General features: G+C 45.1%; 1 protein-coding gene across 1 annotated transcript; it reads left to right on the top strand.

Moving 5' to 3' along the window:
* Nucleotides 1-683: 683 nt before the first annotated feature.
* On the top strand, nt 684-14404 carry fhdc1 (FH2 domain containing 1). Its single transcript, XM_041934163.1, has 11 exons — nt 684-1190; nt 3472-3533; nt 6561-6663; nt 6780-6865; nt 7422-7522; nt 8608-8678; nt 9321-9428; nt 10101-10171; nt 10847-10964; nt 11118-11282; nt 12236-14404. The coding sequence occupies exons 1-11, from the start codon at nt 684-686 to the stop codon at nt 14402-14404; spliced, it is 3561 nt and encodes a 1186-aa protein (XP_041790097.1).
* The last annotated feature ends 333 nt before the right edge of the window (nt 14405-14737 follow it).

Here is a 14737-nt window from a genome sequence, read left to right on the forward strand (position 1 = left end):
TGCACTCCAGAAAACATGTTAAGTGAGACTGTTAGTGCTTTAACCTGGAATTACTGGTTATCTTTCGTAGTGGCCCGCTACATGAGAACTTCTTAAGAATGAAAATGATACCAAACTGTGTAACAGAAGCTAAGCTGTGGGCGTAATGTCTCTGGCATTTATACACCCCACAGCCTGACTTCAAAGCCCTTCAAAAATAGAAAAAAAATAGGATTTGCCATTTCCCGCACTGTGTGCCCCTTTGACTGGGTACCCCTTCTCTTTTGATCTGTCGCACCCCTTAATTTCCCCTAATTTCAGATTGGCCATGACAACATGCATGACTGCCTCTGTATAATCCCATCCTATGTTGTTTCTGTTGCTCTTGCAGCCCCATGGCTATCGTCGCCCCCAGCCCTCTCCCCCCGGGAGGCAACCTTCAAAGTCTCTGCTCAGCGCGATGGATGAACAGCTGAGGGATGGAGATGGACAGAATCAAAGGACGTGCACCCTTCATTGTGACTAGATGAAGGGACGCCTACCTTCTTCCAGCAGTGAGGGGACGTACGCTGCGGCAGTTTGATGCACCTGAAAGAAAACAAATTAGGTCTTTGGAAGTAATTTTGAAAAAGAGGAAATACTGATCATATATATTCAATTAGTCCCTCAGCATAGACGTCATATGCTGACTGCTGATCCCTGTGATGCTTGTTATGAGTTGTCCGTCCACAACCAATGAGCCAGAGAGCTGCAGCAGCGAGGGAAGCAGCTGCACCACTTCCTCCATCACCGCCTCTGACCCATCCTCTATGTCTGGACACACTCACGCCACCCTACCTTCCCTGAGTGATGCCCCCGACGCCTCCAAGCGTGAAGCTCCCCCACCTCCTCCCCTGCCGCCCCCACCTCCTGGAGCACCCCCACCCCCTCCGCCCCCGGCGACCACATCCACCAACCACAACGCGAGGAAGAAGCGGCGGGTGCGCAGCTTCTTCTGGAAGCCCATACCGGAGGAGAAGGTGCGCGGGAAGCCCAACATCTGGACGCTGGCGGTGCGGCAGCAGCAGTACCAGATCGACGTCCGCTCTGTGGAGGAGCTGTTCGGGCAGCAGGAGGAGGCAGCGGCGGGCGCACGTGGGTCCACGTCGGTCGCTGGGACCTCGGCTCGTGTCTCCAGGTCCCGCTCGTTCAAGGAGAGCAGCAAGGATGAGGTGAGTGGTTGTCATGAGTCTGTGTCAGTGACAACAGCAACACGGGAAGTGATTACACATCAGTCCTCTTAGACTACAGAGGCACTTTGTCTGGGAAGTCTTCATATTCAACACTCCTCCCATTACAAGTTTTAACATTGTAAAGTATTATATAACCTTGATTCAATCAGGTAATCTCATTTAGCTCAGCAGAGGAAATTGGTACATATAGAAGACTCACAGCACACACACTCACACAAACACACATAGAAAAATGCATCAGAAACAAGCAGGTGGTCTGAGCTGTTTGTTCAGTTCTGAGGTCTGATCTGATGAACAGTCGTTTCACCTTCGAGAGGAGATGACACTGAGGCAGCTTTAGTGGGAGACATTTACAAAACAACGATTCTTGTTGCAAGTGAGGGCCATATTACTTTTTCACAAAGTACACAGCGATGCAGTGTTTGTCTCTGAGGACAAATCTCCAAAGACTGAGACAATCCCTCGATTTACTTGAGACAAGAAGACTCTTATTTGTGCTGATCATTTCACAGATTTTTGTTGCTGAATCAGGGGAAGGAGTTTTTCAGATTTAGCGTTTATATTATATATTATATGAATTTGAAAACATTTTACACAGCATTAGGTCATAATGATAAACATTGGACCAAAGACTGAGAAAGAGCCAGAAATCAACATTCAAGCCTGAATTTTACCTGATGACCAACCTAAATTACAATTTTGGATTATTGTGACTATATTCTGTTTGCTGTGGTTACAAAGCTCAGATTCAGAAGATACAAAAGCTTGATTAGTGGAAACACGGAGTCCTGACGCCTGCAAACTCTTTCATCCACCGCCATTGTTTGCAAACATGTTACATCAGGTCCTGAACGCACCACATTACAGGATTAGAAAGCCCTGACCATACAATGCTGCAGTGCATAACTCTGCCCTGCTCTAAGATCTCCCTGCAGGGACGAGTTAGGTAACAGTGCTCAGTTACAGCTTTTCTTTGAGTGTAAAAATGATTCGTGTTCATAAACAGAACAAAAGCGCGCTTGCATCATTGTGGACTCCTGGAAAGTAGCATGTGAACTGTAAGTCAATACCTGCGTGAGGCGCTGGGAGACGTATGTCACGGAATAACTCGCCTGTGTGTCCCCACAAAGAACTGACTGGTCAAACCTCAGAGTGTGAGCAGGGAACAGTTGTTACTAAACACTCCTGTGGGACTTTGAAATGATGCCACCATTTGTGTACATAGGAACATACTGCATCTCTGGTTGCTACTCTTTGTGTATTATATCTTATATTTGAAGCATGTTGTTCCAAATGTTATGTTATTGTCATGGTCACAAGGGAATTTTCTGTGAAGGAGACTTTTCATTACACAACCCTGATTCCAAAAAGGTTTGAACGCTGTGTAAAACATAAATGAACCAGAATGTGATGAGTTGTTGATGTATATTCATATAAAAACAGCACAAAGACAATATATTTAATGTTCGACCTCATCAGCTTAATTGATTTTTGTAAATATCTGCTTATTCTGAATTTGATGCAGCAACACGTTTCAAACAAGTTGGGACAGGAGCAACAAAAGACTGTGAAAGTTCTGGAATGATCCAAAAACACCTGTTTGGAACATTCCACAGGTAAACAGGTTGATTGGTAACAGGTGATAGTATCATGATTGGGTATGATTTCATTCTGTTTTAATTTCCGTTTACACAGCGTCAAATCAGGGTTGTATTAGGGTAATGTATTATTTATTGATTGTTTAGTCAGGAAAATGTGCTCATTACAAGTTCTAAGAGTCCAGGTGAATGTCCTCAAATGACAAAACCTGAAGACATGCAGCTGAGGAAAGCAGCAAATACTAGGGTTGGAGATAAAATATTTGGCATTTTTCTTTGATGAATGACGCATTCATCATTTCCTCCATTTTCCTTAAATCCAAACCACTGACGTGTCTGATTGCTATTTAAAAAGTGTAATTTGGTCTTATGAGGGAGCCTTTTTTAAAATGTACATGCTGTACAGTCACCTGTTAAAGGAAGGATGTACAAGCCATTGTTAATGAGGGAGGTGTCCCCCGGTGGAAATTCAGCATCCCATAGTGTGACTGTGGGGGGTGGTGGAGGGGTGGGGGCGGTTGGTAAGTAACTCAAGCAAAAACAATCAGGAGTAGCTAGAAGAAGGGAGGTGTGTGTGTACATATGTGTTGTTTTTTTATGTGTTAAACCAAAAACTACCATGACATCATGCAGCTCTTACGGTGCCTTTCATTTGTTTCCAGATCAGCATCCTAGACTCCAAGAGGGGGATGAACGTGGGCATTTTCCTGAAGCAGTTCAAGAGGTAAGTCCTCCACCTGCTGCACGACCTGAGGGACGAGCTGCTTACCTGAAGCTCAGTGGAGACGGTACAGATGGTGACAGGTGGAAGGAAGAAAGCAAGATGAAATGTCTTACTGAGCCTCTGGAACAATTTCGGCGCTCCGTGGCAGAGATCCAAGTCTCTAGAGTCTAATAAGGCTTGTTATTGCTTCATTTGGTGTTTGGATGGTGGTGGAGACAAAGACCCCTTCTCAGACGCATCATACAGGCAGAAAAAGTAGCCACATTCTTACACTCCAGATGTGTTGTAGTGCGTCGGGTCATAAACACCAGCTCACTCTCGCTTCACTTTATTCATGAATGAATTTTACCTGATGAAGGTCACAGCACAGCACAGCATGCCACTGAAGCTGCTTACACTGCCGGTGTGTGTGTGTGTGTGTGTGTGTGTGAGACCTTGCATAGAACAGCTGAGTTGCAATGAAGCTCCTGGAGCAACATTAATTATGATGTTCCAAAAAAGTTGGGGCCAGAATGTGATAACTCGCTAATCCTTTTGGACATAAACGCAACTGAATACACAAACAATATATTTTCTTCATTGATTTTTGTAAATATCTATAATAGTATCATGATTGGGCATGAATCTTCCTGGAAAGGCTCAGTGGTTCACAGCGAGGATGGAGCGGGGTTCACCACTTTGTGAACACATGATTGGATGAAGGATGTGACTACATGGACTCAGGAGCACTTCAGACTCGGCTCTGACGGTGTCTTGACAACATCCTCCGTTTCAGTTTGTTTTTGACTGAAGAGGAATCCATTAACACCCTTCATAACAGAGAGATTGGGGTCAAAATCTGTGTCAGCTCCTCTAATAGGCTTCTTTAGCCCTCCATTGTTTAGAAGTAAGTGGTTCAGGAAATCTCGAGGTGTGTTCCACCAGACTCAGCATCACGTTACATAAGTCGTCTGGAGTACAAAAAGTGTGTTAGTGTCTGTTTTGCATGACGGTGTATTTGCATTGCTGCCCACTGTATTTTAATGACATTTGACTGTCAGCCATACTGTAATCAGTGAGGGCCGAGCATGAGCAGTGACCTCATCACAGATAGTGTTTACCTCTCTGTTCCTTTTCGTTATGTTCGTTAATACATGTTCGCCCTCTGTCCTGCATATTGTCCTCTGCCCTCTCCCCCATGGGTTTACACATACTTTGAGTCCATTTTACCAGAGAATTTGTGCAGAACTCATCATGTAGTATTCAGTAAATTTAGACTTGCATATATAGGCTGATACTATTTTAAAGGGACAGTAAAACAAAAGTAAAATCAATGCACAGATATGATGTGTGTCTTTTTCTACTATAAATTCCCAGTTAATTTTTTCCTCAACCTTGTTCCTGAGAAATCACCTATTACCAATCAACCTGTTTACCTGTGGAATGATCCAAACAGGTGTTTTTTGGAGCGTTCCACATCTTTCCACAGTCTTTTGTTGCTCCTGTCCCAACTTGTTAGAGACGTGTTGCTGCATCAAATTCAGAATAAGCAGATTTTTACAAAAATCAATGAAGCTGACGAGGTCAAACATTAAATATATTGTCTTTGTGCTGTTTTCAGTTGAGTTTATCTCCAAAAGCATTTGAAAATGATGAAATTCTGTGTTATTTATGTTTTAGACAGCGTCCCACCTTTTTTTAAAATCAGGTTGTATAATATCATAATTAATGCAGCTGACCAAAAAGCGACAAAGTCCACAAAGGGAGCAGGTCATGGGGATGAAAGGGTCAAGAACGGACTTTCACCCAGGAGGCCGGGATTTGTGTCTCATGTGCAACTTATTTTTAGTTGGTTGATTTATTATTTTTAGACTTAGTTCATCTATTATTATTTTCTTTCTTTTATTTTCAGTTCTCTGCTGCAGTTTGGTTTGGTTTAGGAAGAGCTCATGGTTTGGGTTAAACATTAATCACGTGTTAGAAAGACTAACTTCTTCCATGTGCACATTTTTCCAGTCTTTTTCCTGAGTTGTGACATCACAAAAACGTGACCGGTCAGTTGCCATGATGGTCATCACAATTATGATGCAGGAACAACACCAACACATCAATATCAGATCGTGCTGTGTCGAATGGCTCTAAATACTATACCCATGAGCCTTAGCTGCTTTTGCTATTGAGATAGTGCCAGAACACCATACTTGAACACATATCCTATGTATGCAGAATCTGAAATTGAAGTAATTAAGTAAGTAAGAAAGTTTCTTCTAAAGAAAAATTGCAGAAAGAGAAGATAATAAAAAAAAGCTGATCTCAACTGCTGAACTTTTTATCAGGTTTCTACAGGGTGATTTTCTTAGCTTCAGTTGGTTGTTAGCAGCACGTACAAAACAAATTTAGGCTTTATGACTGGATATTTTTCACTAAAAGAGCAGAATTAATCATGCAGCAATCTGTAAATTTAGCATCTAAAATAACACAGCATGAAACTCTGAGATAACCAGCCAGCTTTCTGGTCTGTAATGTCCAGAAATGCTGTTTTACTGTTACGACCATGATCTCACTCTGCAGTAATACGGATCGATCCAATTCAACAGTCAAACTGAGGTGTCGAGAGTTGATACAGTCAGTGAATAACATAAGCCTCATAAAAGTGGTATTGATTACAGAACTACTGTACTGAGCTGCATCAGACTGTAGGTGTCAGCTTCCTGGTTATCGCCCTTTTCTAGTAGTGATGTACCCGGGAATCGTGCTGCAGCGCTACAGACTTTGGTATGTCACAGATGAACATCGCTAGAAATAGTAAGACATGATTGAGGATGCATGTTGAACTCGGCTTGAGAGGATGTTTTTCATTTTACTTGTGTCGTCACTGTTAGTATTTTTTATTTGTCTGGCCCGTTAATGAAGCCAGACAGGGACGCCCGGCTCTGTGAGTAGCAGCTGGATTTAGCGCCTTTGTAAACGCAGGGGAGCGAGCATTAAGAGGGAGCACCTGTGCCATTTTTCATCGAGCTTAATTGAAATAAACTGTTTGTCTCCCAGGTCCAACCGCTCTATTGTTGAAGACATACGGCACGGAGACGGAAAGATTTATGGAGCAGAGCTGCTCAAAGACCTGCTGAAGCTCCTGCCTGACGCAGAGGAGGTCTGTGTTTATGATTGTCTGTGTGGCTTTCACCAACACTCATGATAAAAGACAGTGACTGTAGATAGAAAACAATGGAGCCTGCTGAGCTTCCTCTTCCTCTATTTTCCCAACAGATCAAGAAACTTCAGTCGTTTAAAGGAGACCCAGACAAGCTGACACTGGTCGATTCCTTTATGTACCTCTTGATCCAGGTGCCTCGGTGAGTAGATTTCAGGGGTGTGTGCATGGTGCACTTTCAGTCAAAGGGAAAGGTGAAGTCACTTGTTTGACAGTCAGTCTGTCCGGAGTTTTATAGTTTTGTGAGGATAAATTTGCATTTTATTTACTTTCCTGGGACAGAGAAAGTTAATTAACAGTTTTAAAATGTAACATAACAGAGTTTGCAAAGGCGGAGTGACTTATGTCTGCAGTCTGTCGCCAAAGTGTTAAAATCTTTATGAAACATTAAACATTAAAGTTGTATTTGTGTAATGAAGATGATGCAATCTCTACCAGGTATTGAGTAGAGAAGTAATGCAGTGTTTGGTATGAAAAACACTCGTCTCAGAGAGTATTAAAATAATTAACTTGGCTTTTAAATGAGAAATTAGTGTCTGGAGATAAAGATATCTTAAGTTATGCATGTATATATAACTATCCCTCCTGTTTCCTCATCCATCATCCTGAACCCATTTAATTTAACAGTGAAAATAAGGTTTAGGCTTCTCTGCAGAACTTAATCCAGATTTAACAGCTCTCTTCTTCGTCCCTGACAGGTTCGAGGTTCGGATCGAGGCCATCGTCCTCCGAGAAGAGTTCTTCCCTTCCTGTGCTGTCATGAGCCACGAGATCGATATCATCCGCGTCGCCACTAAAGGTAATAACACACGACACACACACACACACACACACACACACACATACACACACATACACACCCACGTGCTCAGACAGGTGACCCAGATATTTGAGCTGTCAGCGGTGAACAAAAAGTAGGAATGTGTCACCTGAGATGCGGTGACGTGGACACAGAGTGGAAGGGCAAGGCTATATCTAAATTATCCTTTATTTAAGATTATAATATTTATTATAAAAGTTTGGAACAATTGTCACCATTTTTGCTGATTATCAGTTACACTGAGCTGCTACAGAATAACAGCAACAGAAAGTTTTGCTGTTTTCCTGTAAGATTTACATTAAACACATCCCGACAACAGCCACGCTAACGACTAAATGCTAACATTAGCATGCCAACACAGTGAAAATTCTAACATGCATAATGTTGTAGTATGGTTACCATAAGTTCAGCATTTTAGCATGCTAGCATAGTTAGGCTTAATTAAGGCTCCACCCAGTAGTTTCAGTCTGGAGCAAAGGAAAACCAACTGACCGATATTATTTCCAACTCTTAAGCCGCACCGCTAACATGCTAGCATGGCTAAAATGACACACATGGAGCGCACACGCCTGTTTTCATGTCCCCAAACATGTCCTGGATGTTTATGAACTAACTGAGAGACTAAAAATATTCTGAACAGAGCTTTTTTTGCAGCCTTCGCTTTGAGCCGGTGTCATTTTAGCTGAGTCACACTTGCCTCTCTGTGCTTTATTGGATTCTTTTAACCCCCCCCCCCCACACACACACACAGTACTGTGACCTTTCCACTGCATTGCAGAGCTTTCAGTTAAACACGGCGTGGGACAAATTAAGCAGAACTTCTAATGACACTGTGAAATGAAAACTTTCAGCTGCATTTAACGTTTATCTGCACTGTTCGAAGAGGACACATCAAAACTACAAAAGTACATTTCAGTTACTTCCTATGAATCTGGAGTGGGCTGTAATTATGACTGCCGGTTGTTCTGTGCAGTGGTGGGAAATGAAAGTGAAGCCGTGTGTCATGCGCTGATGGTATCTGCTCTGGGTTTTCTAATTGACTTTCTATTGATCTCGTCCTATAGAGCTGATGAGCTGCGAGGAGCTTCATGCCATTCTGCATCTGGTGCTGCAGGCCGGAAACATCATGAACGCTGTAAGTCCATCAGTCATGTTCACTTAATACATTAACATTGCTCTCATGTGTCTGGGTTAAAGGGTTATTTTACATATTTGAGATGAGACCATGAAAAGGCCAAAACTAACAGTGTGATACTTTCTAACGTCCTTGTTCTGTCTGTGGCACCAAAGCCCATTCATACCCACTGAGGAAAAGCCTTTAATCTTTAAAATCATCTCAAATATATTGTTACTTAAGTAATGGCTCTGTAGGTTTTGGCAGTTGTTACTCAAACAGGAGTAAATGCTGCATTTGGTTGGGACATTTAGCTTAGCTTAGCATAAAGACTGGAATCATTAGCAAACAGCTAGCCTGGCTTCATCTAAAATAAAAAAAATGAATTCAACACTGACTTGTTTTTTTATCTGTCAAGCAAAATGAAGGTGTCTCTTACAATGCTGACCCGTTCCTTGAATCCTTTTTGGACACCTATAGAGGTCTATTGGACAGACGAATAAGCTACATCAGGCCTGTGCTTTTTAGAAGGATCAGTTCATTGGTGGTTTTGGTCTTTTCATAGGATTTATTGTCAATAAGAAAAATATACATCACAGACCTTCTCCTGCAACATTTCGACATGTTTCTGTGAGATTTCATTGATCCCTCCGTGGCTCTCAGGGCGGCTACGCAGGCAACGCCGTAGGCTTCAAGCTGTCGTCCCTCCTCTCACTGGCTGACACCAAGGCCAACAAGCCAGGGATGAACCTGCTGCACTTTGTCGCCATGGTTAGTGAAAGCTTCAGTGGTACGAGATGATGCACACAGTACCACAAAGACCTGTACTATTATATGCAATCCAATACGACGCAGCAAAGTGGGGCTTCAGAAATTAGAAATTGAGTTAAACCAACACTTCTTTGACAGGATGTCAGCGTGAAATTTGATGCTTAAAGCTTCACACGGCTGCCGTGGGTTGCATTAAGTCAAACCTCAACTATATGCGCTGCTATGTAATAATAACATGTATTTTTGAAACCATCCACTCTTCTCACCTGTGAAGAAGTTAATGTACTGAATGCATACTTTATCTATACTGAACTGAAGTAATGTACTTTACTATGGACACTGCTGATCTCTAGGATGACTAGACATTAATTTCATCATATTTCATATTAGAAAGTCTAGAAAGTCTGCAGTCTGTTCTGATTACCACAGTTAAATCACACCAAACTTCAAAGTTTTATATAAATCTTTCACAGCAGTGAGCAAATAGCATCCAAATACTCGTCCTCCAGGAGGGCTGGTGGACAGCAGATGGTGACAGGATGCAGAAAAGAGCCAAGAGAGGCTGGCCAAGCGCTTACGTAACCGAGCGAAGAGCCCTTCACACCGCAGTGATGCCGCTTTATCGTAAACAGCGATAAACATTTTAACCGTCTGACGCGTCTCTTCGCACAGGAGGCAAAGAAAAAGGACGAGAAGCTGCTCAAGTTTCCAGAGAAGCTTCAGGACGTCCAGGGTGCAGCCAGGTAATCTGTTCCCGACGGTTTTAGATGAAGTTGTACCTGTTTTCCCTCCAAGAGAATGATGACAGCTGTGTGTCTGTGGAGCAAGCTGGAGACTTTTTTGGTCTGTAGCATTGTTTAAAACCCTGCATTCATCTACATGCTTTATCAGCACTATGATGACTCCAAAATCCACTTTGTGTTCCATCATATCCTCTTTTCAATGTTTTTCTCACTAATATTCCATGAAGTCCATGTGATCCAAACTGAGGTTTCAACATATTAATGCTGCTGCTGAACTGACAACCACATGCAGCCTCATTACTCAAGCTGACGTCTAACTTAAGTGCAGTACTTTCTCAGGGCGCAGTGTGATGCTGGTGGCTGTCAGGCTCTGTCAGCCTCACAAGGTCATCTCTCTGTGTGTGGAGTCAGTACAGCTCCTGCACCAGAGAGCCAAGATTACTCCTCCCTCCCTCCCTCCCTCCCTTCCTCGGGATGTGTGAATGCATTTTCTCACAGCACTCCTATCTTCGCTTTTAATGCATGACAGCCTGACGCTGCACTCATCAAAATCCTGTCAAATATTGTCACTCTAAGCAATGCTATCAGGACAATTTCAGTCAGTAATGTGATTATTTTCTATGCAGCCACCAAAAGTGTCCCTAAGCACGTTTTCTTGCTGCTGTTTTCTTGTAGAATCTCAGTGGAAAACATCGAGGTGGAGTTTTCCTCCTTGTACGTCCGGATTAAATCCCTGGAGGAGAAGGTTCAGGGAGACGTGGAGCTGCTGCAGCAGCTGGAGCCCTTTCTGCAGGTGAAGCAGCAGTGGTTACGTAACACTTTATACACACAGAAAGTTGGATCAGAGCCACTGTACATTTCTGCCACTGCTGACTCGAGCGCTATAGATGATGACACCCGTGAAAGTGCAGAACATTTCATAGATGAAATATGTCTGATGTGTCAGAGTTCAGCGCGGACGCTTCAGGACCTGAAGAGACGCAGGCTGGATCTGCGGAAAGAGGGGAACGCTCTCATCGACTTCTTCTGTGAAGACAAAGACACCTTTAAGCTGGACGAGTGCTTCCGCATCTTTCAAGACTTCTGCATCAAGTTCAAGAAAGCTGTCAAGGTCAGTTTAACTCTGATTCATTACAACTGTTCGTAGGTTTGGGTCTCATTCTCGTGGGTAATAAGAACATTGTGCTCTTTGAGTTACTGGCTGAGATATGAGAAAACATTGTTTGAAGGAAGTCAGACTGGACAGCAAACACAAGGAGATGATTACACACCCAATTAAACTTGTAACCATCCATCACTGCAACTTTCAACTTCAGCTTTAATTCAGATTGTCTCACAGCCAGCTATAAGAACACAAAATGACGTCCTGATCCAACTTTGATCTAATGTACACCAATAGTTTTCTTGTGCAATGAGGGGTGTTTAACAGCATTTCATGTGTGTTCACTTCAGGGTTTAATTTCAAGTGTTTAGCTCGTGTCTTTCCCAGTCACACTTAGTCGGAATGATGTTCGTGCATTGTTGGATTAACGGAAAACAGAAGTCATTTATTCCAGTGGAGGGTGAAGCGTCAGGGAGTGACGGTCTAGTGCTTCAAACTGGACTGTGTAGACCAGGCATGTCACACCGATCTATAAAGGGCCCTGTGGCTGCAGGTTTTTGTTCCAACCAAAGAGGAGCACACCAGGCCAACCGATCAACCTCAAGGGATCAGTTAGTTATCAGCTGAAAAGTGAGATCAGCTGATTAGTTGATTTCAGCCTGGTGTGCTCCTCCTCGGTTGGAACGAAAACCTGCAGCCACACGGCCCTTTATGGAATCAGTTTGACATGCCTGGTGTAGACAAACAGGAAAAACAGTAAAAACAGTGTTTTAGCTTTGTCTCGCCAAAAGAAAGCCAAGTTTTCCACAGTAAAAGTTTCATTATGGTTAATGTCTATGATGTTTATGGTAAACTTAATGTAAGAGATGTTGAGATAAATAAGCTGCTATAAATGAAATCTTCTCATCTGATATCACCATAACTTGTTTGTCCCCGTGTCTTCCTGCCTGCCTCTAAACCAGGACAACATGGACCGCGAGCTGAAGGAAGCAGCCAGGCAGCGTCGTCTGAGAGAGCTGGAGGAGAAGCGTTTTGCTTGGTCGGGCGCGGATCAGAGCGGCGTATTCGGTCGGAGCAGCAGCGAGAACGACGTGGAGATGCTCACCAAGGAGGGCCTGTTGGACTTCTTCCAGCAGAGGTCTCAGAGCCCGCACAGCCCGCTGGGACGCTCTGCCAGCGCCCGCCGCCACCGGCACACCATGACCTCCATAGCGGACCGAGAACTCCAAGGATACCTGGAGCTGTTTGGAGGGACCGGGAATCCCACTGACTATTCCAAGTTTAACAGCCTACCTCGGTCGGGCCGCGCCGTGCAGCGGAGGACCACCCCCTGGATCTTAGCCCAGGACGACAACCGTGAGCTGGGCTGCGACAGACAGGTGACGTCTCCACATGCAGAAACTGAGCCCATCAGCCCACTGGCCAGGTTTTCCTCCCCTGGGCTAAATGATAACGATCCATACAACAACAACAACAACAACGTGTACTCCTCTGTGTCGGAGGGCAGCGCTCTGCCTCGTCCCTTCTGCGTCTTTCAGAGGCCCGCCCTTCTCCCCAACCCGTCGATTTCTGGCCACATGAATGTCAGTGTGGAGAAGCACACTTTAGTTCGAGGTCCTCAAGCTTTTGACCTACCAAGTCCAAACAATAACAGTAATCATATGCACTTTGTCAACCAGGGGGACGTCGTGGTGACTGATTTGGAAAAGGAAGGACTCTCACCTCCCACAAGTCTGGACAACCTGAAAGTTTTAGAAAGAGGAGCAGATCCCAAGGCAGCCTGGGAAGGGAAATTAGACCCTCCCTCACAGGCCGAGGTCTCTCCTGAGAGAGAGAAGGAAGAAGAGGACAACAGTACAGTTTCATCAACGACCTGTGATACTCCCCTCCCACTGGACACCTCTGTATCCAATAAGAAACCAATGTTTTACATACTGGACTGCACGGAAACAGACTGCTCTGTCACCTTGGATTACTCTGAGGTTGAAAGCTCGTCTCTAACCAAAGAGGGACTTTTCAGAATGACTGACTGCAGCAGAGATCAGGAGAGCCAACAGGATCCGAGCTCCCTGTCCTCTAATTTGGAGTCCATGTCTCCCAACGACCAGTCTGTTTCAACCAACGAGCTTTCAGCGCCAAAATCTGTGGACGCGGCGTCCATGACACCGTCTGCTACCACGGAGGAGTGGGACACAGAGAGCTGCGACACCGCCGAGGGGAAACAAGGTGCGGAGAAAGATGCGCAGAGAAGCAGCAGAAAGCCAGCGCACTCAAAGAGCAGAGCTAACAAAGCGGCCAAGTCCAGCGGAGGTCGCGGCGTGCGAACGCTGACCAGCAGCGAGAGCCAGGGCATGCGCAAAGTTGTGCCCATTAGCAAGCTTGCAAGGACGGGTAGCAGCAAGACAGCAGAGGTGCATGACAGCGGAGAGTCCCGCCGGCCCCTTCGAGACCAGAGCACCCCAGCGAGAGGAAGGACCGAGAAGACCACCAGACCTCTTCGCCACTCCAGTCTGCCTCCTGACGAGTCGAAGGCTCAGAGGGGAAGTAGCCTCACGGGCGGCATCTCCAGATGGGCGCGTGATTCAACCCCGAGAAAGGCCTCCATCCACAAGCCGAGCGCCAAGCCCCTGAGGAACATCCCAAAGCCTGCACCCGAGGAGAAGATGTGCCGCTCCACCATGAGAGCCCTGGCACAGGCCCAAGCCCAGGCTCAGGCTGCAGCTTCCTCTGAGAACAGCAGCTCGCACACGCTTGCAGCGAAAAGCACCTCGGATGTCCCCAGCTTTGCCCGCAACACCGTATCTTCGTCTTCCAGGACCAAGAAGGAGCTGGGCCCCCCGTCCGTCCCCTCCACCCCGTCTCGCAGCCCCTCGCTTCTAGCCAGACAAACCCCGGTGAAGCAGAACAGGTTGTCACCCACGGTTCAGGCCAGCGAGGAGCGGCCACAAGGGACAAACCTGCGACGGGTGCAAAGCGTGAAAGCGGCCAGTCGCAGCGCCTACCGCAGCGAGACTCCCCCGCCGCCTTCAACGCGGGAAGATATCCGCAAGACTAATAGCTTTTCTGAGAAGCCTGTCCAGTCCAGAGACTTGGTGACATCCAGCAGGAGTGCTAAACCGAGCTGGAAATAAAACAAAACCAGGACTTTCTGCCTGAGTTTGATGTAAACTGATATTCTTCCCCGTCTACAGCGCAGAGCTGAGCTCTCATATCATGCAAAAGACAGGAATCTGAAAAAAGAAGTTATCTCACCTTGTAAGGTTCCTCCAGTAGCTGACTCTGTATCAGGTTTATGAATTGCAAAGAGCAAGATGCAATGAACTGCTCCACGTGCTCCTGTTTATTCATACAAAGAAACTTCTTTTCTTTCTTGGGGGGGGCATTAACTAAACTGACAAATGGCAAATGGGTGTTTTAACACAGGAGCCTCTTTGCCTGCTTAGCTGCCTATGTACTGTATATGC

This window comes from Chelmon rostratus, chromosome 3 (assembly GCF_017976325.1).
Source record: "Chelmon rostratus isolate fCheRos1 chromosome 3, fCheRos1.pri, whole genome shotgun sequence".
NCBI lineage: Eukaryota > Metazoa > Chordata > Actinopteri > Chaetodontiformes > Chaetodontidae > Chelmon > Chelmon rostratus.